At 34.7% G+C, this 22,307-nt stretch overlaps 1 protein-coding gene across 7 annotated transcripts in view; it reads right to left on the bottom strand.

Annotated features, from left to right (window-relative positions):
• Positions 1 to 22,307, bottom strand: part of LOC102061201 (sodium channel protein type 1 subunit alpha) — an 89,323-nt gene that overhangs the window by 10,262 nt on the left and 56,754 nt on the right. For 5 of the 7 annotated variants that reach the window (XM_074548552.1, XM_074548555.1, XM_074548553.1 and 2 more), the window contains 5 exons: positions 21,481 to 21,598; positions 19,910 to 20,064; positions 17,181 to 17,354; positions 15,274 to 15,396; positions 2,848 to 3,129 (listed from right to left, as the gene is read on the bottom strand). In XM_074548552.1, the coding sequence (XP_074404653.1) occupies positions 2,848 to 3,129; positions 15,274 to 15,396; positions 17,181 to 17,354; positions 19,910 to 20,064; positions 21,481 to 21,598 (852 nt within the window). The remainder of the gene's footprint in view (positions 1 to 2,847; positions 3,130 to 15,273; positions 15,397 to 17,180; positions 17,355 to 19,909; positions 20,065 to 21,480; positions 21,599 to 22,307) is intronic. The other 2 variants (XM_074548557.1, XM_074548558.1) reach the window with 1 other exon arrangement.

Genomic DNA, 22,307 nt, shown 5'->3' with positions numbered 1-22,307 from the left:
ATCACTCATTTGCATTTTTTGAGCCCAGAATACTTCTTTCTGAAATTATCCCTCTGCTTTTGAGTGTTTCCGTGTGAAATAGATATGTTTCTTTTCCATATCACTCTTTAAAAAAAGGTTTCTGTGATGAACAGACCCATGTACAGCAAGAGACATTAAAAAAAAAGTTTCACAGTTTTTCATTTTTGTCTTTCCCAGAATAATAAGACCCTCAGTGCCTTGGCTTGAAGTTCTTTTGGCTTGTTTGCATTTTGATTTTTTGTCCTAAAAATGGTTCTAAGTTCCATTAGTATTCACTCCAATTTGTGATACAGATAGTAAGGTCATGGTTCTTGTAAGCCAGAAAAGCTGGAGGGATTTACAGCATTCTTTGGATGACTCAAAGGGCATGAGCCAGAGGGCAGAATGGAGAATAGAAATAATGAAGAAAAAGAGGAAGCTTTCTATATTTATTTTCTAGCCTCCTGGCCTTGTATCAGTTATTCATGCACTGATACTTTTCACAGAAATTGTTTTAGAAAAATGACATTGACCTCCCTGGGGTTATTTTCTCAGGTCCAGCACTACTAAAAGTCTGTGCCTGAGGTTGTTGAGGTGCAGAACCAAATGAATTCAGTAGAAGGCCATTAATGCTCACTTTAGGCAAACAGAAAGCATATCCACTTGCAACCATGGTTTTATAATCAGATTTTTCAGACTCAGTATATAATTTTAGGCCAACTGCTAAACGTTCAATAGCTTTATCTTTGTTTCTGACAAAGTAATGTGTACCTCTAACTGCGTCATATTTCAGCATTTAGTCTTCCTTCTATTGCTGCAAGCTGTTTAGGAAGGACAGGAATATCTAGGGCTGTGATATACCTATTCAAGCCACATGTTTGTTTTGACATGATGGCTTTGGAGGTCTGTTCTGGAGTTCGATCCAAAGTACTTTATATAGCAAATAGAAAATCACTTTATCAATCTTTTTTGATTGAGAAAGCAATGCAAGAATCTAAAACAGTCATGAATTGTGGCCTTGTTTTCTTGAAGGTGAAAAAACATAGGTTCTTTACACTTCAATACATTAAGTGAAAGTCAAGCTGATTTCTCAGTCTTAGGGATCTTATGATTCCATAACTGCAAAATCACTCCTACTGGCTTACTTACCAAACCCTGAAAGATGCAGGGATGATGTTTTGTTCAGTGACAGAAATGCCCCTGTTTTTTCTGCTACGTCACACAAAAAGTTTTTGATGACTTTACAAGCATTTTAGCAATACAGAAAAATTAAGTGCTGTTGTCATGGACATTCTACTCACACAAAAAATCCTCCATCATTATGTGAGGGTCTCATGCTCTTGCAAGATCTCTACATTGTAGATACTGCACAAACTAACATGCTTGTCCTCCATGAGAGCTAGGTCTCTCTGTGGTAGGTCTAGATGAATTTTTCCTTTGGAATTGTGGGAATGATTGGCAAATTTCTCCTCATTTGCCTCCCAAAAAATCCAATAATTTAAGAATCTAAGCCTTCATGTAAGGAAATATTTGTGTCTTTTCAATAAATAGAAGATGAAATAATCTGTGCATAGCCAGGACACTGAAACCTGGAATAATGACTTGTGTCCCAGAGCAGAATAGGTTACTACTAGAAGGAGAGTTGCAAGCTACTTGGAAAGAGTTCTGTTGATGTCTTGTTTCCCCTCAACGCCTGTAATGAAGCATTCTGACTCCCTGGGTGAGTAGAATTCATAAAGAAGGCAAAGAAAGTAAGTACTTAAAGTCTTTAGTTATCAAAATCAAATTGTATTCAGTTCAGTATTTTTTTTCTTTAATACTATTGGTCCCTCTCCACTCTTTCCTGATGTGACAGTAAAGTGAGGAATCATAATGAAATTTAAATGGACAGACTTATCAGTCTCACAGGTAAGATGCTGTATTATCTGGGAGAGGCAGTTCCCATTGCTCAGAACTACTGTTTTAGACCTTGTGCAGGACAATGTCCATACCACTGCTTCATTTTAATGATTTGTCTCACTGAAATTTTGTATAAACAACATAAAATCTGGAAACTTATTTAAAAACAACAAAAATTAAACATAAGATACTGCAGATTTAGATAGTAACCTCAAAAAAAAAAAAAAGCATAGAAATTGCTGAAGGTACACAACATAGGTAAAAGTCCAGCATTTTCTTGATTAAAGCTGGGTGAGATTGGTAGCTGCTTCACAATACACAGATAGTGTTGTGCCTTCAAATTTTTTATATTGAAGGCATAATCTTCTAGTACCTGTCTGCATATATTTTCTTTCTTCTTCCCTCAGATTTTGCTAAATAAACTATGAGGTCCTTTTGCACAGAAGTATCATGAAAATATTTCATAGGTTATAGTATCAAGTGCTATTTTTCTTTCATTATTTTTCTTCTGAATGAGGAATTGCTTTTTAGATTAGATCTGCCCTGGTGGCAGCCACAAACCTGAGATGAGATTTGTTACCTGGAATTCTTTGTGACTTAATCACACCTATGGAGATTTTTTTTCCCCAGCAACGGGAAAACTTAAAATGTTTAGATACCTGAATATCGTTCCAGGTAATTCTAGAAACTTTAAAAGTTAGAAGCGGTTAAAGGACTAAGGGAGTCATAAATAGGAAGTTATTTCATTAGATGTCCTGAGGATTCTTTATTCATCATAGTAGACTCTATTTGCTGCTTATGATGAAAAAAGTAATCAATTACCCATGTAGCAGAACTACTAAGTCACAGATAAAAATCATCAGGTAAATGTTTTGTCTCTTTGTTGCTAGAATTGCTTTTCACTACTGCTTATAAACAGGAAAAGGTAGATAAAGAGTGATCACTTACTACTTGAAGTAAAGAAAGATACCCAAATCCTACATTATCAAAGTTTACTTTCACGTTTTTCCATCGGGCACTTTGATTGTTTTTTATGAGTTCCTCGCACTGACTAAAATTGTTGATTTGGTCGACTTCAAACCTTTCATCAGTTGTGGTGTTAACACAGTAGTAGAACTTCCCAGCAAACAGATTTACTCCCATGATGCTGAAAATTAGCCAGAATATAAGACAAACGAGAAGCACGTTCATGATGGATGGAATTGCTCCTAAAAGGGCATTCACAACCACCTAGTACACAAATACAGGGGGAAAGAGAAAAGAGTATAAGCATATTTACAGCAATACATTTTTGTATACTGTTTCACCATTCCTTAATAAATGCTTATTCAGAAACTAATACTATAAAATTTAAAGCAGCATATTAATAACTGTAGCATTGCACCATTCCTTTAAATTATTAACATTAGTACATGTAATGAAAAGAAAATAAATGAGATAATGAAAATAATTAATAGAAAAATAAAAGAGAACATTTGGCAGTAGTAAGATGATGCCTGACACTGACTTGTTCTACATAAAAAAAAGTGCTAAATGAAAAATGTAGACGTAATAAAGTTCTAAAAATGAATAAAATTATAGCTTAAAAATGTTTAAAGCAAAATGGTGACTTGTAGATTTGATCAACATAGTTTTGAAATTTAAGCTGGAAATACAAATGCCATGAATCTAGAAACTAAGCTCTACATAAAAGAATTATGCGCGAATTAAAGACATCACTTTATTGCCTTATTGTTCCATGCAAGATTATAACAAAGATTAATTTCTTTGTATACGAAAGCAAGACAGGTTTGCAATATGTGTCTACTTGAATCAACATAATTTATTTCAAGCTCCAGTCTTGTTGTTTCATGAATTAAGTTAGCAATACCCTTCATTTATCTAAAAAAGGATATAATTAGGGCTTCTGATTTTGCATTTTGAATTACTTTTGGGGGGGTTACCTTCTCAGATATTTGCAGGCAAGATGTCAATATATCTTTTGTAGTAAAAAGGTGCATTTTTCTGATATATACAGAAATTAATCACATGTGTCTGTCAGACCTATCAAAACTTTTGTGATGAGCAATTATTTTTCCTTAAGTATCCAATTCCAGCTTCTCATTTACAAGTTATATTTTATTTAAAAGTTTACACTTTTTTCTTTTTTCTTCTGTAAACTTTTGGGACCTGGTAGGAATGTAAAATATGAAGTAGGGTTCTGACTTTCAGTAATCTAAGTTCTGCAGCAAGGCAGGAGAGGATTGGCATGGATATTGGAGTACATTAAGTTGTCTTAGTCCATCTCTGTTCCCTGCAATATCGATGCATTCTCCCCACCACCAACATAGCTGTGAGCAAGCTCAGAACTGCTCAGTCTTACTACCTGTATTTCACAGCCTCTAGAAGGCCTTTGTAAGAGGAATACTGTGGTTGTGTTATTCGTCACTCAGCACCCTCCTCCCCTTTTCCTCCCAAATTATATGGCCAGCAATCAGGACCTGTTTAGAGATCTTGGGTAGAAATGTTGTTTTCAGGGCATATTTTCTTTTCAATTAGAATGTTCTCCTCCATTGCCAGACAGCAGAAATGGGATCTTTCTGTAGCAGAATAATCCTTTTCTTCTATAAAACCACCATTTTATTTTTCAAATGTAACACTTTCTTATTTTTTTTATATTGCTTGTATTTTTGGTGATGAAAAGATCCCACTAATAAATCTGTTACTATTTAGCTGCATGGAATTGAGAACAACATAAAAATTAGAAATGGAATTAGAAATTCTGAAATTTGTTCCAAGTCTGACCTGATATATGACACTGCACTATTCTATTGCTGCTTTGAAATTCCAAGCCAGCTAGTGTTTGTCTTTTTTTCCCCTACTCATAAAAATGTTCCAGATGTGTTACACTGATTGAATTCCTCTGTTTAGTCTTGATGAAAAACCTGAAAATAAAGATGTCAAGAAAGAAAGATGGGGATTTAGTTCTGCAACTCAAATGAATTAAGGTTACCTCTGCTCACACAAAGAATGGTTTTGCAAAAATTGAGTGCCTGTAGCAGTTACCTTTAAACACAACCCTGACATCCATTGAACCACAGCACAGATCCAGAACAGGCAGCAGAATAATAACAGCAACAATAACTGTTACAACAATTATGAATTGATAATAGTTGTAGAAAAAAGGATTTCTGCAAAATGCCTCAGTGCATCTTGCACTTGATAATCTTTAGATGAACAGGTAATGCAGTCTCACCACTGAGACTATGGAAAGATCAGCCACATCTTCTTGGATAAAAAGAGAACAGCTTCCAGCAACTGTTCCAACAATGCTTCCAACAACTTAATTCATACAGGTCACTGAAAACCCATCAAATGGTAATAATTTTTGGTCACTACTGACCTGGCCTGGATGCGAACTGGTGACCTAGAGATGAAAGGCTCTGTATCCTATTACCAACCCCTTGAGCTATCCAGTCCCCCTGGAAGGTTTTTTAAGAAAAGAAGAAAAGAAAATTAAAACTTTTAGAAGTTGTTTTGTGTTTGCATTTTTTTCTGTTTGATTTTTCTTCCTCAACAGTGTTGAGCCTTACTGCTACCATATTTATAATGTAAAACTGTATTGCTACACATTGGTCAGATGCTTGGCTGACTGTAAAGTTCTCCTTAGCAAGAGGTCTTTGATTTCTTCAACACATACAGTTGGAGGTAATTGCCTTAGCAGTGTTTTTCTGTTTTACTTTTTTTTTTTAATATTTGCTTTGGGAATTAACTGAGGTATCTTCAGGATAACCAGGACATTAACTTAATATATATCCAAGATTTCACTCATACATACACAGACAACACACATAAGTTACAGCAAATGGACAGAAGAAAGGGAGAACCAATTGAAAAGTAACCTGAATGCTGATAAGGGGTCAATTAGCATTTCTTAACGAGTTAATTTAGCAAATAAAAATTGCCATTCTCATCTTGTTGGAAAGAGTCTGTAGAAGGTTAAAAGAATGTTGGCAACTACAGCTTTTATTTTTTGTTTGGTCTTTAAATCTAGATCAAATATACATGATTCAAAATGTTTTTTTTCTGTTAAAAGGGACTGTTCTCTCAGGCCTATTTTCTGTTATTTCTTGATGCAGAATATAATGCCAGTGAATTGGAAAAAGATGTTTGCATAGCTATTTCTTTGGTTTCGTAAATTACCTATGCATTTCCTCAAGGCTGGGATGTTGCTGGTCAGGCTGACTCCAGTGAGAAAAGCTGCAAAAGCCCAAGTTCATTCTGCTTGTCCACCTTCCTATAGCTTCAGGTAGGTGGAACAGCAATAAGAACAAGTGAGAAGCAACATCCTATTCCTAAAAAGACAAAGGAGCTCTAGACTATTTTACATTTCAGTCAACATTCATCCAGGGAGAAAAAAATCATTGTGGGAAATCATGTCTCCTCTAGAATAAAGCAGTATCTCATATACATATATACAATTTTTCAAGTTTGAATTTACATCTTCCAGTATCAGATTAATATCTAAGAGAATTACTGCAATACTAATTTTATGTCCTATCTTTAGTAATCCAAGTATTTTTCATGGCTGCTGTTTGTATCTTCTTTTGAAAAACTCTCCAAAGAAAACAGTAAAAACTGGACAAAAAAAATCAGTTTTGCTGTCAGAACTGGTCATATATATGTAGAATGAGGATTGCACAAAACACCAGCTTATCCCTGCTGTATGAACAGAATATAAGGAAGCTTTACTAGATTGACCCCTGCTGTGGGAGACATAGCTGAACACAGAGTGAGATATACATGTATTCTAGTTGCCAGGGGAAAGTATTTTCCATGGATCCTGACACCTCAGCTGCCACAGACTTTCCAGGAATTCCTACATTGGAGCTGAGTAATGGATATATCAGAGCCTCCTGAAATCTGTAAACAAACAAGGAAAAATCTTTAGTAGTCCATATCCACTTTTCCCATGACTTTTGCAAATTCTGTGAAAAAGTTCCTAACTCTCTTCCTGGTGCAAACGAGGAGGAAGTTACCATCTTTGGGATGGAAAGGGAGATGACAGAAATGTGTGTGGAACATTTTTCTACTCAAAATTAAGAAGTAATTTATTTGCCTCCACTTGTAATTTTATGCTTAAATAGGAAAAGTTTCCAAAGAGCTGCCCGAGAGAACATTTGCAGTGAGAGATGGAGAAGTGAGCAGTGGTTTGGATTCTTGGTACAGCACACAGGTAAGACTGCTGGAATGGCAGGAGGTACACCATGAGTGGACACAGATGTAGGCACAGGTGACAACGGGATCTGCATCTACCACATGCTCACAGTGAAGGACCTGGAGGACAACACACAAGGAAGTCAAGAAGACTCTGAAACCACAATGACTTCACCAAGTGGGTATCAAGTAACAGACAAGTGTATTCTCTCAAACTGTGGAAGAGCTGAGGCAAGGGAAGAAAGGACATAGTAACTGTATGTTAACATACAATAACTATCCCAGGCAGGGGATCAAAAGAGCATCTGAGGCAGACCATGAAGAAACCCCACCCCTTAATCAAAAAGATTAACTCTCTGATGCTGTAATAATGGCTTTCTGCTCTCCCTAGTACTGTAAAATTGATGATGGAAACTGCTTTTTTCTGAAATTAGAGGAGCCTCTTCTACAAATCATAACACAACAGAAGGTCAGTATGATTGGAGGAAATGCTTATGGGGCTTAATTTAGGAGCAGCTGAGTCAGTTGAAGATGTTTGTCACAAAAGGAATGGAGGTAGTGGACCTGAGGGGCAGCAGACAGAATAAAAACATGGCCCAGTGCTGAGGATTAAGAGTGACCCTCAGCAGAGTTTCCAGGATTTCTGTCATGGTTGTTTAGTGTGACGTTTGGAGGTGCCCATGAAGGAAGATAACTGGCAATGCAGTACAGGAAAAATATTCCCACATAAGACACCCTGTCTCATCTGAGTGCATACGTGGGTTTGGATTGAAGATGGCTGTTGGGAGGGAAAGGGTTAACTGGAAGATTTGGTGAGGAGGGAATAGTTTCTGTCAAAGTGAACTTGCAGCTGGGAATGCTAAGCATGTCAGTGCGGGAAAACTCCATTTATTATGCCTAGTGTTGTTTATCCTCTGCCTGTTTTGAGAAGCAAATTCCTGTGTAGACACAATACACTCTCACAGACATGCCTGAGCCTCCTCTGGGAGACAAGAGAGCTCAAAAGAGCCCAGCCTTGTGATAAGCTGTGCATGCACAAAGCCCTTTCATATACTGGGGCAGGCTGTGGGCCCAGCTGTCCCCACAGGATGAGGTAACCCTAAGGGACCTTGTGTCCCATGTGTCTCTGCCTCCCAGCATTGCTGGCAAGGTAATGAAATAAATTTACTCTTTGAGCTGTGTTCTGCTGGTTGCCCTGGTTACCTGTGGATTCACACTATGGCTCTCAAAGGATTAAAGTTCTTTATAGTGAAAGGATAAAGTATACGTACTTTTCCACAGCACTGTTGGAGATGGAAATCTTATTCACAGATAATGAAAATTTATCCCATTTTATCAATGTTTCTATCAAGTGATAAACATCTGTGATACTGCAGTCTAGCAGATGAGGATGAACAGGAAAGGAAGAAAGAGAGAGAGGGAATTGAGAGAGAAATTGCAATAATTCTTTTACCTCAAAACTAGAAATTCTGTTATTGAATAGCTTGGAGTGGTACCCTGGGAAGAAGCATGCTGCATGTGCTTGGCGATCAGCTATGAGCTGGCTGTAGAGGCAACAGTAAATGAAAATTGGGTGTACCTGTGAGAGAAACTGCAACCTGCTTGACATGATCCAAGCACTTGTTACGGAGGAACAAGGAGAAATTTTAGATTTTAGGAACCTAAAAATGTAGAATAATCTAAGTAATTAAAACTTTCTCGTTTTCAATTAATTACTCCAATTTTGTCTCAATGGATTTTTGCAAGAAACTAATTTTCATAAGTTTGTCCCACAAATGAAAATCAGAATGGTACACCATGCACCATGTTGATAGGAATGTATGATCTATATTCCACTAACTACATGCTATTGTTCCAGTATTTACCTGACAACAAAATAAACCAAAAACCAAAACAAAAATACCAACCCAAAAAATCCCAACCCCAAACAAAAAGCCCCACCTAAATAAAAATCAAATGCCTCCACCCCCCAGATGAAAAAATTTAAACCCTAACACTCCATAAAACTGCTTCTGTTAAGTAAGAATTTCCCTTAATCCAACTTAAAGCTGTTGTCCTGTTGCCATTTTTGCACATCTGAGAAAAGTCTGGCTCTGTCTCTTACCTGTCTCTCATCTTCCAACCCAAATTACAGGCAATCAATGGATTTTGCCATTAATAGGCATAGAGTAAAATAACTAGTTTCTACTTTTGCTACACAGTTTGCCCTAATTCCATGTGTGTTCATATATTTTATTTTTAATGACATGACCTAGGATTTTGTAAGGTCAGAATTAAGTAATATTTTGAAAAATGTTTAGAAAAGTTTAAGAAATTTGAAAATATAAAAACTTCCTTATTTTCGCATATAAACTAATGCTTATCTTTAAGTCATGATCACTAAAAATTAGCAAACCAAAAATTTGGAGAAGTAAATTATTGTGGAGGCCCTGGGGGATACAAATTATTGAGGGACTATACTATTTTTTAAATCAATTTTTAAAAAGTAAAAAATGTTGTTTCCTAAGGAAACAATGAATGCATTTTGTCAGTGTTAGGCATGAGAAGCATGTTGTGTGAACCAATTGAAAAAAATTATTTATGACAGTGTCTTCAATTTTTTGAGTAAAAGGAAGACTGTATTGGGAATATACAGTGAAGATTATTAGAAAAGTACCATTTAAAGCAATGACTGTAAAAAAAGTTGTACTTAACTGAGAGTGTGCAAAGTCAGGCAGGTGGAAAGGATCAAAGAGAGCTGATAAGGAGTTACAAGTAAATCTTAGTCTGAACAATAATGAGGAAATAAAGCTGAAGTAAGAGATAAAAGGCCTCAGGGGATAAGAAAATCACTCCCTAAACAATACAATTGCTGTAATTTCCACTTTTCTGTAACTGTTACTGTACAAGTGCATCTGACTGGAGAACGCTTCTCATAGTGAATTTTGTCTTCAAGGAAAGGAAAATACTTTCTCAAACAATGCACCACTATTTTTATAACACTTGGTGCTGGAGAAATTTCACACTATTGGGTGGTGAGTTTATATCTTGGAATGCCACAATTGTTAGCAGAGAGGTTCAACTAGGTGATTCTGAAGTTCTGTTCTAGCTTCAATAAAAAAATTTAACTTGTTTAAAGTAGCATCGCTAGCATTTGTTATTCACATAACAGTCTCTTAAAAGCAAACTACACTGTTGGATTTAACAGAAGACGACGTTCTGGAGCAGCCTGATTCTGTTTCTCACCAGAAACCAAGTATGCAAAAAGTACTTTTGAAGACAATATAGAAAAAAAGACATAATTTTATATAATGTTTTATAAAATAAAATAATTATCTGCCAAGCAATAAATTACTCCATTAGTTTGAGAAGTCTTGGTAAATATTGTAAAGAGACATGAGCATGAAAACAGAGAAGTTACTTGATGTGGGAATAGTATCTTTGTATTTCACTAGATGTAGTAAAAAAACCCCAACTTCTTACCCTCCTTGTTCCATTAATGAAATGTTATCAACTTTTACATGCTCTGCAATATTTTCAATTAAAATGCAAACTATATTATGTATTCCATTCAATTTTTTAAAAAATTTTGATCTTAACAGTAAGGGTTTTCTGTAAGATGCAACAACTACAAAACTGGAAAAAATGGTATAATTTTCAATTACATAAAGTAACTCTTCAAAAGTTCTCTTCTTATTGTAGAATTACAGTCTAAAAAATACTAAGATGTTTCCTGTATGATTGGTGAACATCTATATAGACAGATTTTAAAGTTTGTAAATGTTTAAATTGCCTTTCAGGAGACACAAAACATCTAATAGCCTCTTCTCAAAACTCAAAATTAATGAATAAGATCAGTCCTGAAAAAGTCCTTCCAAGTGCACGATGTTTAGATCAAAAAAGTATATTCCTCTATTTTTAAGAGAAATTTGCAGAAATTATTCACTCACTTCCTTGAGAGTGAATACATAATTCTTAAGTGTGGGAGGAGATGCTGAACTTACACTGAACATGGTTGCTACTGATGCATCATTTGCAGCGCAGCTCTAAAAACCCCTGCATTAGTGACACCCTCCTGCAGGTTGTGCTTGCAAGGCTGGTAGTTCTAACAAGTGGATTTTGCTAACGATTCTAGTGAATGCAAAATTTTTATATCACTGACATGTCTCCTGCAGGACATTATAAACCCCAAGAAAGATAATACTCTTACTGGCATTTTATAAAAAAATTATGAAAACTAGTTTCCAAGAAAGGCCAAAGAAGACTGAATTCAGATTCCAAGGGGTTTTATATGTTATATATTGTGTATACAGTTAGAGTGATTTACTTATTGTAACATATAGGGTGTTTTAAATTACACAAAAAACTTAAATTGCAACTATAGAAATATCTGTAGTTTGTGACTATTCAGATCACAATATTTTGGAGTGTATTTAATGTATTAAGAATAATATTAAAATATTTCTTTAGGTTATTTTGAGTATATTTGGTATAAATTGGGTAACAGAGTAAAGCATAGATATTCCAAAACAATATAAAAGCCAGATTCAAAATTGTAAAGAAAGCCATTTTTATCTCAGTTAAAAAATAGCTAAAAATCTTGAAATAGCTGAAAAAAATACCCATTTGCTCATTTTCTTGTTTTTTCTTTAACACTGAAATGTCAAAGAGTTATTTCCAAAGATTTAAAGCAATTGAGAAGCAGTGGAGGATGAATATATAGAATCTACTTGTACTGGGATTTGCAGATGAGGTTGTTTCTCCTCCTAACCCTTAGTTTACAATGTAGTGATTAGTCAGACTGTACTCATGAAGGGTAGAAAAGGGGGAAATACTGTACCCACAAGAGAGGTAAGGGGAGGAACCAGTGGTCCACCCCATCCAAGCTGAAAAGTATCCTATATGAAATAGAAATATATAGCCTGTTATTAGTTATGAATCTGTAATGACAGACACTTGATGCTATGTTTTATAACTCAATTATATGAGAAATGTTTCTTTCATACTAATGAAGTTTTGAGTACTCTTGAAAATGCCTCATTGCCACTTTCCTGGTAAAGGAATCTAAGGAATAGCCATTGAATTTTAGAGGAGATTTAAGATATCAAATACTCTAATTTAGATTTTAAAAGTTATGAAATTGGACTGGAAATTTGAAATACAGTAAATGTTTAAAGCCATCAGCCAGAAATATGCATAAGGCATGCAAAACTGAAAGTGCAAGTGGATTTCAGATTGTTTGCTGCCTTCTACTATTTCTCTAATAAATCAAGCACGGCATGACATGCTTTATTTTGTGAAGTTAGACACAAATGCATGCTTTATTGTCACTTAATTCTCTAACTCAGCAAAGCAAATGTACTCCATATTCTACATTTTCAAGTAGCATACCGATTCAGAACTAGCGCAAAAGCATTATACTGCAAGTACTAAAAAGCTAAACAAAAAGCAATGGGTATATTCAAATCTCAGTTTGCAGCTACTTCTGCTTAGTACATACACTAATTGAGATGAGAATATAAACCCTAAGACAGAAATTTAAATTAAATTAAAGCAATCCTTTACTTTGCCTTCCAGCATCTGGGTGGAGTTGGTTTTGAGATTCAATATAGAAAGTATAAAAATTTCTCAAAATTCAGTGTACTATACTATACTATACTATTTAGTATTCTGTACAAAATTCAGCAGATATTCAAAATGCCTTTAATATGGCAAAATTCACTTCTGTGCTTAAGGCAAGCACAAGCTATGGACTGCCTGTACCCTATTTTGCTGCAAGTGATTCATGTTGTCTTATACTCACTTTAGAAAGAGAATTATGAAATAGCATAATTATAAAATTAATTGCAACTAAAGAGTATAGCTGAAGACTTCTAAGAATGTAACTTAAAATCTGAAGTGTGTTTCATATTTAGGCATAATAGAATAATCATTAGTATATACTGACTGTATAAAATGCTGCACTTCTCCAATTCATCAGAATGAAAAACTTATTTAAGAGAAACTTTGATTGAATTAAATTAGTTGAGTACTTGGCAAATTGTTTCACAAAATGATGCAGAGTTTCTTATATCCACAGCCTCTTGTGGAATACTTCAGATATTTTACATTTCCAGTGCAAAATTTGCAGTTTTGAACATGGGTAAACATTAAAATTTAAATACATGCTGAATAAAAACTCTGTTTTATCACAGCTCAATGTAGGTATGAGTAACATAAGAAATCCAAGAGGGCTGCTTTATCTTTACTTTCTGCAGACAGAAAAAGAATCTCTTTTTATGAACTCTTATGAAATTAACTTGGTTTCTGAGAAGACTTCAATTTGACTATAGTCTTAGGAGCTGGTCAATTATTTATCATTTGAATCTTTTTACTGTTCGTGAGTCATTCATAAAGTAATGCCAACAACTGTCAGTGAGCTGTTTGGAATGCTTGCCAAGTGCTTTGGAAAAAAAATCACTATTTCAGAAGTGCAAGTAATTACTATAAGGCCTCTATATATTTGGCCAGTCAAATCTGCTGAGTGACTGGAATCAGGCACTTCATTGACTGTCATTAATATTGGAGGACAGAGCTGAAGTCTGTTCGCTTCTCCAAGCTTCTCTGTGATTCCTAACCAGTAAATTGCTCATGAATTATTCATGTTGTGTAGCTGAAATTCTATCATATGATCGGGCTCCTGGCAGAGTTTCATAGTTATTCAGCAAGCAGTAGGGGAAAGCAGTAAATAGAATTCAAATAACAGGTACCTTAATAACAGCTTCTTTATGCATGAATATCCTAAATCTTGTAAGTGGAAAATTTACTAAGGCAATCATGTAAAGATACAGAAAAATGAATAAAACATTTGGCAATCAATTTTACCATCTTTTTAGAAATGGTCTTTTCTTCCAATGTCATTTTAATAGCTGCATTTTTTTTCCTCCCTGCATATTATCTGTACTGGTCTCCCAGTCCTCCTGCAGCTGACCAGAACATCATTAAAAACATAAAGCTGACAGCAGTTTCCCAACATTTCTCTGCACAAAACCACATACATTTATCTGAATGTTCATGAACAGTATGTACAAAGAAAGACAAAGAGAAAATGGCTAAATCAAATAGTTGCATATTCTGTGGTACTTGACCAGCTCTTACCCTGCTGAATATCACTTCATGAGTTTCATATAAGGAGAAAACTGTTAAAAGTCAATTTGCTGCATGAAGCTGAAGTTTATTAATTCAGTAATCATTGCTTAGCAATGTATTTTCTGCTGCATTCTGAAGTGAAGATAGACAATCTGCTGAATACAATTTCAGGAAAAGAATATGAAGCCTCAGTTTGACTTCATTAATCTTAGATTTTTTTCTAAAGATTTTGCATTGTTTTCTCTTATGTTTCCATGACGCAGGAAAAAGCATTCTGTTAAAGCATATTTCATTGACATGCATATAGAGTTAGTTTGTATTCAGTGGCTTTAAGGAACAGAAGGTATAAACAAATGAAAAAATAAGTCAAAATGCCTTCTTGAGTGAGATGAATAATAAGCAGGGCCTCTAAATTACTCAGAGTAACAAGAAATAACTTTATATACATTGTATTGAATATTGAATAGCGATTGGTTGAAATAAAAGAAGCATTTACCTGACAAAAAGAATAACTTCATAGAGGAATCAAATTACTTGATTTGCTTTTTATGTCAGCCAAACTCAGAAATAGATTTAAACCACTAGTAGATATGAATGTATCTGTAGTATCATCTGATGAAATTCAATGGGGTTAGATTAAAGGGAGTTTATAGAATATAATGAAAAATGAAGAAGTTCAATTTCTAGGAGAAAATATCTTTTTAAACTAATGCTAATGATTCCTGTACAAATATTTTGATATATCTATCAGTAAATAAATCAATACAATTGTGTTATATTTTATTTATTATTAGCACTCTACTAAAAGAGTTCATAGTTGGCAATTTCAAAGACTCATATGAAAAACTCCTGAGATTGGCTAGAAAGTAAAGTAACCTTAATGAATATAAGTTCTATGTGATAACTGCATATGGATTTAGGTGAATGGATGAAGCTTTTTGCTTATCTGTTAGTAAAAGATATGCGATAAAAGATAGTGCAGCCTCTCTGCATGGACTTGTCATTCCTTGTTGTGCATGCATGTATTCTTTAGATGCATGCATAGTTTCGGACACTTTCACGTGTTCTTACCCTCATGCCTTCAAATCGTGACAAAGCTCTTAGAGGTCTCAAAGCTCTTAGTGTCCTAAGGGACTTAATGGCACCAAGTTCAGAGTAACCCAATGCATTTGCTGTTAAGCTAACCAAAGAGACCTATATGAAAACAGGAAAGTAAAAATTATTATTATTATTATCACTACTTTACATACCATAGATGTGAGACATACACTTCGTTAGAAGAGTCTAATTTTGGATCACTTTCTTCAGGAATAGGGAGTCTTTCAAGTTAAAAAAGAAGAAGAAGAAGAAAAAGCAATATGAAAGGTGAATAGATAAACAAACAAAAATATCATAACTAAAATCTGGAAACATTAATCCTTCTGAACTTCATCCTTTGCTACTGATCTGAAGACATTTAAAATCACAAAACCTGAATTATATTAATCTCTCCTTTTTACCAATTTAGGTATTGGTCTTATTTTTTCTTTGTTTTACAATACTGTTGGGAGCAGTAATTGTGGTTGATAATGCCATTTGATTGCTTGCAACTGAAAAGGAAGTGGCTGGAGTTTATGTTGAACTACACATGGATCACAGAACAACATTGCTCCTCCGAAAATTGGTAAAAAGGACTATTTTTGTTATAGGCAGTTATACTGACAAATCCTTTTGCCTGACTGCTGAAATTACGAGCTTTACAAGCTGAAATTAACCTGGAATATGCTGTTTCTACGACCTTAGAAGGACAGTTCCATTGGTGGAAGAATTTGACAGGCCTTTAAATATTCCATGTCCCTACATGACCTCAGTGCAAAATACCACATTCTCCATATTTGCTATGGCTCCTGTCCAAAATATTACTTTCTGTTTGTTTCCCATTTCCCCTAAATGTTCCCTCATTATGCTGTTCTAATTTCTTAACTATTTATTGGGCCAAAACCAGCATAATGTTCTCATATATTCTTTCATTATAAAGAACAATGTATCAGGTAAAGAGAATTCTAGAACTGTGCTCATATTTAAAAACAAGTATTATATGTACATTTTTTAGCTTTTAGAAGTTAATAGCTTTTCTGAACTTTTCAGCAGCTCTAGCAACCACAAAACTTGGTTCTTTTGAAATCTCAATTTCTTTTTTCCAGCACATTCATTGTATTACTGAAAACTTTCAAGTCGCCTTAATCTAAAGGAAAACTAAAGAAAATACCCACATGAGTAAGTCCAGCATTTATCATGAACAAATTCAGACACTTTAATATGTACTATACCTTCACATGATGTATTAACATTTTCACATTCACAAGGCGGCTGTTTTGGATAGTATGATTTAAATAAGGTCGAATATTAGAGAAAATTAGTTTAAAAAATGAACAGCTGCTTCTGTTTGCATGTTTGTTCAAGCTTTTTTGTTGGAGGCATCACTTAGGCACCCATTTTGAGAATTTCATTACTAAAAAGCAGTGTTTTCTGAGAGAGGGTACTTTCTTTGTATGAAACATGACTATCTGTAGCTGTATATGTGGAGTTGAATCCTCAATATATTTAAACTACAATGTACACAAATCAAAAATGTTGTAAACACTCATTTAAAAAAAAAAAAAAAACTAAAAAAAAACCAAACTGAAGAAAATTAATTGTTCTGATACTCCAAGGCAGGATGACCTCTTTCAACAGCAGTGTTGGGACAAAGCCCCCAGCTGCCCGGGGGCTCCATGCAAGGTCCTTCTGTTCAGCAAGAGGATTCCAGTCTCTCTTAACACAGCAAGGCAGTGCTGCAAGCATGATGTGAAACACAGAGAAACATGGAATTTTTCCAGCTATCTTACTTTTCAAATTGAAAAGTAAACTAGTTGGCATTAATAGATATTATGGCTGCAGAGAAAGTTTAAAAATTACTAAATAAATAGAAAAGTATCGCTAGGAAATGCACTACGTACATCGACAATCAGGAAGTCCAGCCAGCACCAGGCATTAGTAAAATATGTTTGGTAGCCATAGGCCACCCACTTCAGCAGCATTTCCAGAATGAAGATGTAAGTGAAGACTTTGTCAGCATATTCCAGCATGGTCTTGATAGTTTTACGTTGTTCAATATATATGTCTTCAAAAGCCTGTGAGTATAAACATTCAAGGATGTTATTTTTTGTTACTGCACGTGCTTCAGGTTGTAGCACAACAAACCAAAAAGGCAACAAAAAATGGCAATAATATTCAAGAAATGGCAAGGATATGTCATTTCTAACTAATGCTTCTTTTTCTGGTAACTCAGAATATATCTGTTTTTTCCCTATGGAAATATATTTTCCAGCTCTCAGAAGGAAGAAGCAGATATTACACAGCAACCACTACACTGGTCAGAGATTTTTTAAAATGCATTTATTTATTTATTGCTGATAGTGAATTATTCTTCTCAGATCATATTGCATATTGACAAATAGAATTGATTCTGCCAAGTGTTGTGCCTGAACTGAATTCTATGAGATCATTTGGCTTGTATGTAGGTAGAACCAACTACAAAATCCAGGGCCTTAGCTGTAAAATTTGGAGGACAATGACAATACAAGTTACCTTTTGTTTTTTAAGTCCTCTGGCTTCCTGAAGATTTTAAGTTATAAATCTTAAAGTAAGTTCTTCCTTTCTTAAAAAAATTATCTCTCTTAAATCAATTACCTTCTTTATTATTCACATTTTATTAAATACATAACATTTCTGAGCTCCTTGCAATGTTATTTACACTTTTTGTGTTCTCATTTTTAGGCAATTGAAAAAACAAATAGCTCCTGCTTTTCATAATTTTTTTTCCCTTTAATTGCTTTCAAATTTCAATTCTGCTATTATTTCTTACGAAGACTGACTGATTTTATCAAGCTGAAAGAACTGGAATGATCTGCTAGCTTGCAAAGATTTGGATATTTTTTTATATTAACATTCATTTTTACTCAGCCTGCTTTTGAACCACTTGACATCTGTCAGTTCAAATAATTGGTGTTTGTATATGAGCCATCAAGCTAAGGTCTGTGTAATTCTGGTTGCTTGCATCAGGCACTGTGGAACCTGGCACTCCTGTACTCACTAGAACGGGGAAGTCAGCACTTGAGATTTCCTTTGTGCGGGTGGGGGATGCCAGAGGCAGGGAAATGTGTCTGCTCCCTACCCTGCCCTGCCTGCTGCATTTCCTGCCCCTGGTGACAGTGACACTTGTCTGGAGCATGGCCTTGGGGTGAATATGGGATGCAGAGCTGGTGGGTACAGAGAGGCCTCTTCACTGCCACAAAGGACTTTAAAGGGAGAGCAGAGTCTCACATCCCCAGAGGCTTGGGCTAATCCGTGTTCTTTGAAACGTTTGCACAAAATGAAGGTTCTTTGCATGACTCACCTTAGGCTCACAAGCACAAGGTACTAACATTGTGGGATCTTTTCTCAAACTTCCTCTAAATACAGTTATAGAAATTCACCTTTTTCAGATCTCCTTCCACTAATTTTCTCATGTAAATTTCTTGTCACTGAAGATTTTCTCCACTCAGTTTTATGGACCAAAATTCAATGGTGTAAACTTGATCTTTTTTTCTTACTTGGAGGATTTTATATGGCAGGGAAGGTGTCACATGGTATTGCATAAAAGTTGTTTTTCTGATGGTTGTGTCAATATTATTCCAAACAAAAGCAGAATAATTATTAGAGATGTAGCTGAAACTAGTGATAGATATTATCATAAACTGGTAACAGTATTAACAGTATTTTAAAGTGTTGGCAGTGGTCTAATGAGCTTCTAATACAATTTTGAAACGCAATTTTGTTTATTATGTAGGAAGTTAAGTAATTTGCCAAAGGGTAATTAAATCTGTGATGGTAGATGTTAGATATGCTGTGCATTATCTTACAGCAAATAGTTTGCCTAAGAAACATCACCTCAGTGTATTTATACAGGCTCACTTTAATTTAAAAATTCATCTATAATTTCTTTATTCTTTGTCATTATTTGTATTTTTTAAAAGACATATTATTGTTAGGGTTTATTTAATTTATTATTACAGATTTTTCTTATGGTTGGCTTCCCTTTATTCTGCCCTTGCATGATTGTTAGAGCAAGTTCATGCTTTTTGCAGATGTCCCTTCAGTAAGTATGAGTCAGGAGAAGCTGAATTGTAAGTCTAAATAATCAACTCTTATTCTTAGAAAGGAATCAAAAAACCCCACACAGTCTTATCTTTTTTTACTGCTCAAGCACACAGCATTTATAGGACTAGATAAGCCAGCCCTGGCCCTTGCAAGGTGTTTTGAACTGTTTGTGCCATTATAGTTCCAAACACTCAACAGTGACAGTCCTTTTCCCTGAGCTACAGCACTAAACAGCAGAGGAAGGAGGGAGCACACTCAAATAAGAAAGTTTACATGTTCTTTTCTTCACATGTGGTTTCTCTCTGCCTGAGGCATATCACTGCCACTTCCAGCAATGGAGGTAAGCTCTCTCTAATCACTGATGTCTGTTCCTTTTGCTACATGTTGTTGAGAAGAGACTGTTTTTGCTGTTTTTCTCAAGACCTGAATAAAATTTAGTCCTACCATTTGAAGGCATGGAATTGTGTTAAGTTAAAGCAGTGTTAGAAGAGACAATTTTAGGGAGTTTTCTGACAACATGAAAACATTCCATCCATGTTTTACTTACCAGAGCTCCACTACTGAGGAGAATCATAAAGACAATGAAAGTCTCAAACCAGTTGTGTTCAACAATCCTGAAGCAGGTTTTTCTAAGGTTCCACCACTGCTTTCCTCTTCCTTCTTCTATACTTACTTGACAGCATTTGAACCTTCTTACACAGCCTTTAGAACATAGTATGAAATGAGAGGGGAAATAAAGGAGAGATTTTTTTTGAGTTGCATTAATTTTGGTTATGCATTCTGTTGATGATACAATGCTCTCTTTACTGTGCTCTTTAGTAAAAAGCAACATATTTTCACCTAGATAACCTTCTTTTTCTTCAAAGAAAAAAAATCAGTGAGACAATTGGAATTTTCAGTTAAATAAACAAGTGAGAAGAATGCATTTCTCATTTATCAAGAAGTGCTCAATACAGTGCACAAAAAAAGATAAAAGTCCATCAAACACAAAGCCAAATTACAGAATACAAAATAAGAGTTGAAATATACAAATTCATCCAAATGTCAGGTAGGCTGATGCAGTAAGATATGGGCTAATGATATTAAACTGTACCTTCTTTTGTTCAGGATACTCAATTCAGACAATTTGCATTCATTGCATGAAAAATTCTAAGTCTCTTGTCTGAGTTCTGAGCTTTTCAGTACCAGCTAATTTCTCTCACTTGTGCCCCTAATTATTTTACACTTTTATTATTTAGCTGCTGAATTTTATGTAGAAAAATACTAGTAATAAATAATGGTATTTTCCATGACAAATACTCGACTGTTACAGTACTGCCTCTTACAAGTTCAATGTAAATTTCTAAAGAATGATGTGATATCATGTCCAGGAGTAATCCAACCTGACAATAGCAATTATTCTCCAATGCCTAAATCTAACTTTTGTTTACAGATAGCAAAAATGGCATTTGTATCCTTATATTACTGTTTTAAAAAATATTTCTTTCTCCACCTCCTTCACATGCACACATCCATTAGGGTTCTCCCAAAGAAATGCCATTGGAAAAACATTTATGACCAGATTAGGGTTTTAGTGAATTGTGGGCCAATAGAAGGAAGAATGAAAGATGAAGGAGTCCACCAGGTTAGACTGTTCTTTTTCCAGGTGGCACACAAGGCTCTTCCTTCTCCTTTTGCCAATTTACTGAAGATTCATTTAGCATTTTTCACAAAACCATCTCAGTGGAGTTTTTTATTTATCATTAAACAGCTATTGTAGTAATGTATACTTTATAAAGCACTTAGAGATCTATGAAGAATATTTTTAAAGTGTGTTTACTATCTGTTACTAAACTCTGAAAGTACACTAACATACTAAACCAAAACTTTTAATATAATATTTTTTCTTATTTTAAAAATTGAGATACATTTCCAATAAGATGTTTTCTTAACTGTTTATCCAATACATAGTATAATTGTGGTATCAGTTTCCATGTACTATATTAAGGAGTAAAAGTACTTAGAGCTTAAACACTAACAAGAAGGAAATATGATTCATAAATCTTAATACTTAACTTACATAGAAAATAGTTCTGCAATTCTATGAATAATTATTACTACTGTTTTTCTCCTAGATACCTTCTGTGAAGCAGGCCTCTGGCTCCTGGGCTTCTTCAGGTTCAACTTCTGGTTGTTCTTCTGCAGGAAGTCCAATATCAACTGTGCTGCCTTCAGATGAACTAGATGAATTTAACTTCTGTAAAGGAAAGAAGCATCACAAATAATTTAAACACAAATATTATTTGATTCTGGAATACGTATATTAGACAATGTTTTCGAATGTTCTAGAATGCAACATAAGTTAATTGTTGACAAACATCTGAGAAATTTATACAGTCTGATTTTCCTCCTGTAGTGTATCAATCTATTAAATAGAAGGTGTATCAGTAACAGATCAGACTTCAAATAGAATTGTGCTTTAAACTGAAAAATATGGGTAATGCTAAATCTGAGAAGATTTATGACCACAACAAGCCAAGTCATAATGATCTCTTGACCTGAACAGAAATAATGAAGCTTTAAAAAATATACAGGAATTTGTAGTGTCTACTGAAAATCAGGTAAGAGGCTAAAAATAACTACATAAATGAGGTGGGAGCTCAAAGGAATGAGGAGAAAAAGCAGAGAAGGCCATACTTCAGGGGTTAGTAAATCCAGATTAAAATTGCTGAAAGTCTAGCTCAGAGTGAGGCAGAATCCATATACAATAAGGCTGAGGTAGTTTAAGCCCATGAAAAATTCAGATTGTGTTTTATCAACAAATTTTCAACAACATGATGACATAAAGAGACTCAGGCATATGTTGGAAATCAAAATTTTAAAAAAAGGGGGAAAAAAGAATGCACTTAAGCTAATTCCTATCCTAAAAATTCAAAAACTTGTAACATGTAATATTCAGCTGGAAC

This window comes from Zonotrichia albicollis, chromosome 10, assembly GCF_047830755.1.
Source record: "Zonotrichia albicollis isolate bZonAlb1 chromosome 10, bZonAlb1.hap1, whole genome shotgun sequence".
NCBI classification, from domain to species: domain Eukaryota; kingdom Metazoa; phylum Chordata; class Aves; order Passeriformes; family Passerellidae; genus Zonotrichia; species Zonotrichia albicollis.
This window is presented reverse-complemented; position numbering and strand designations above follow the sequence as displayed.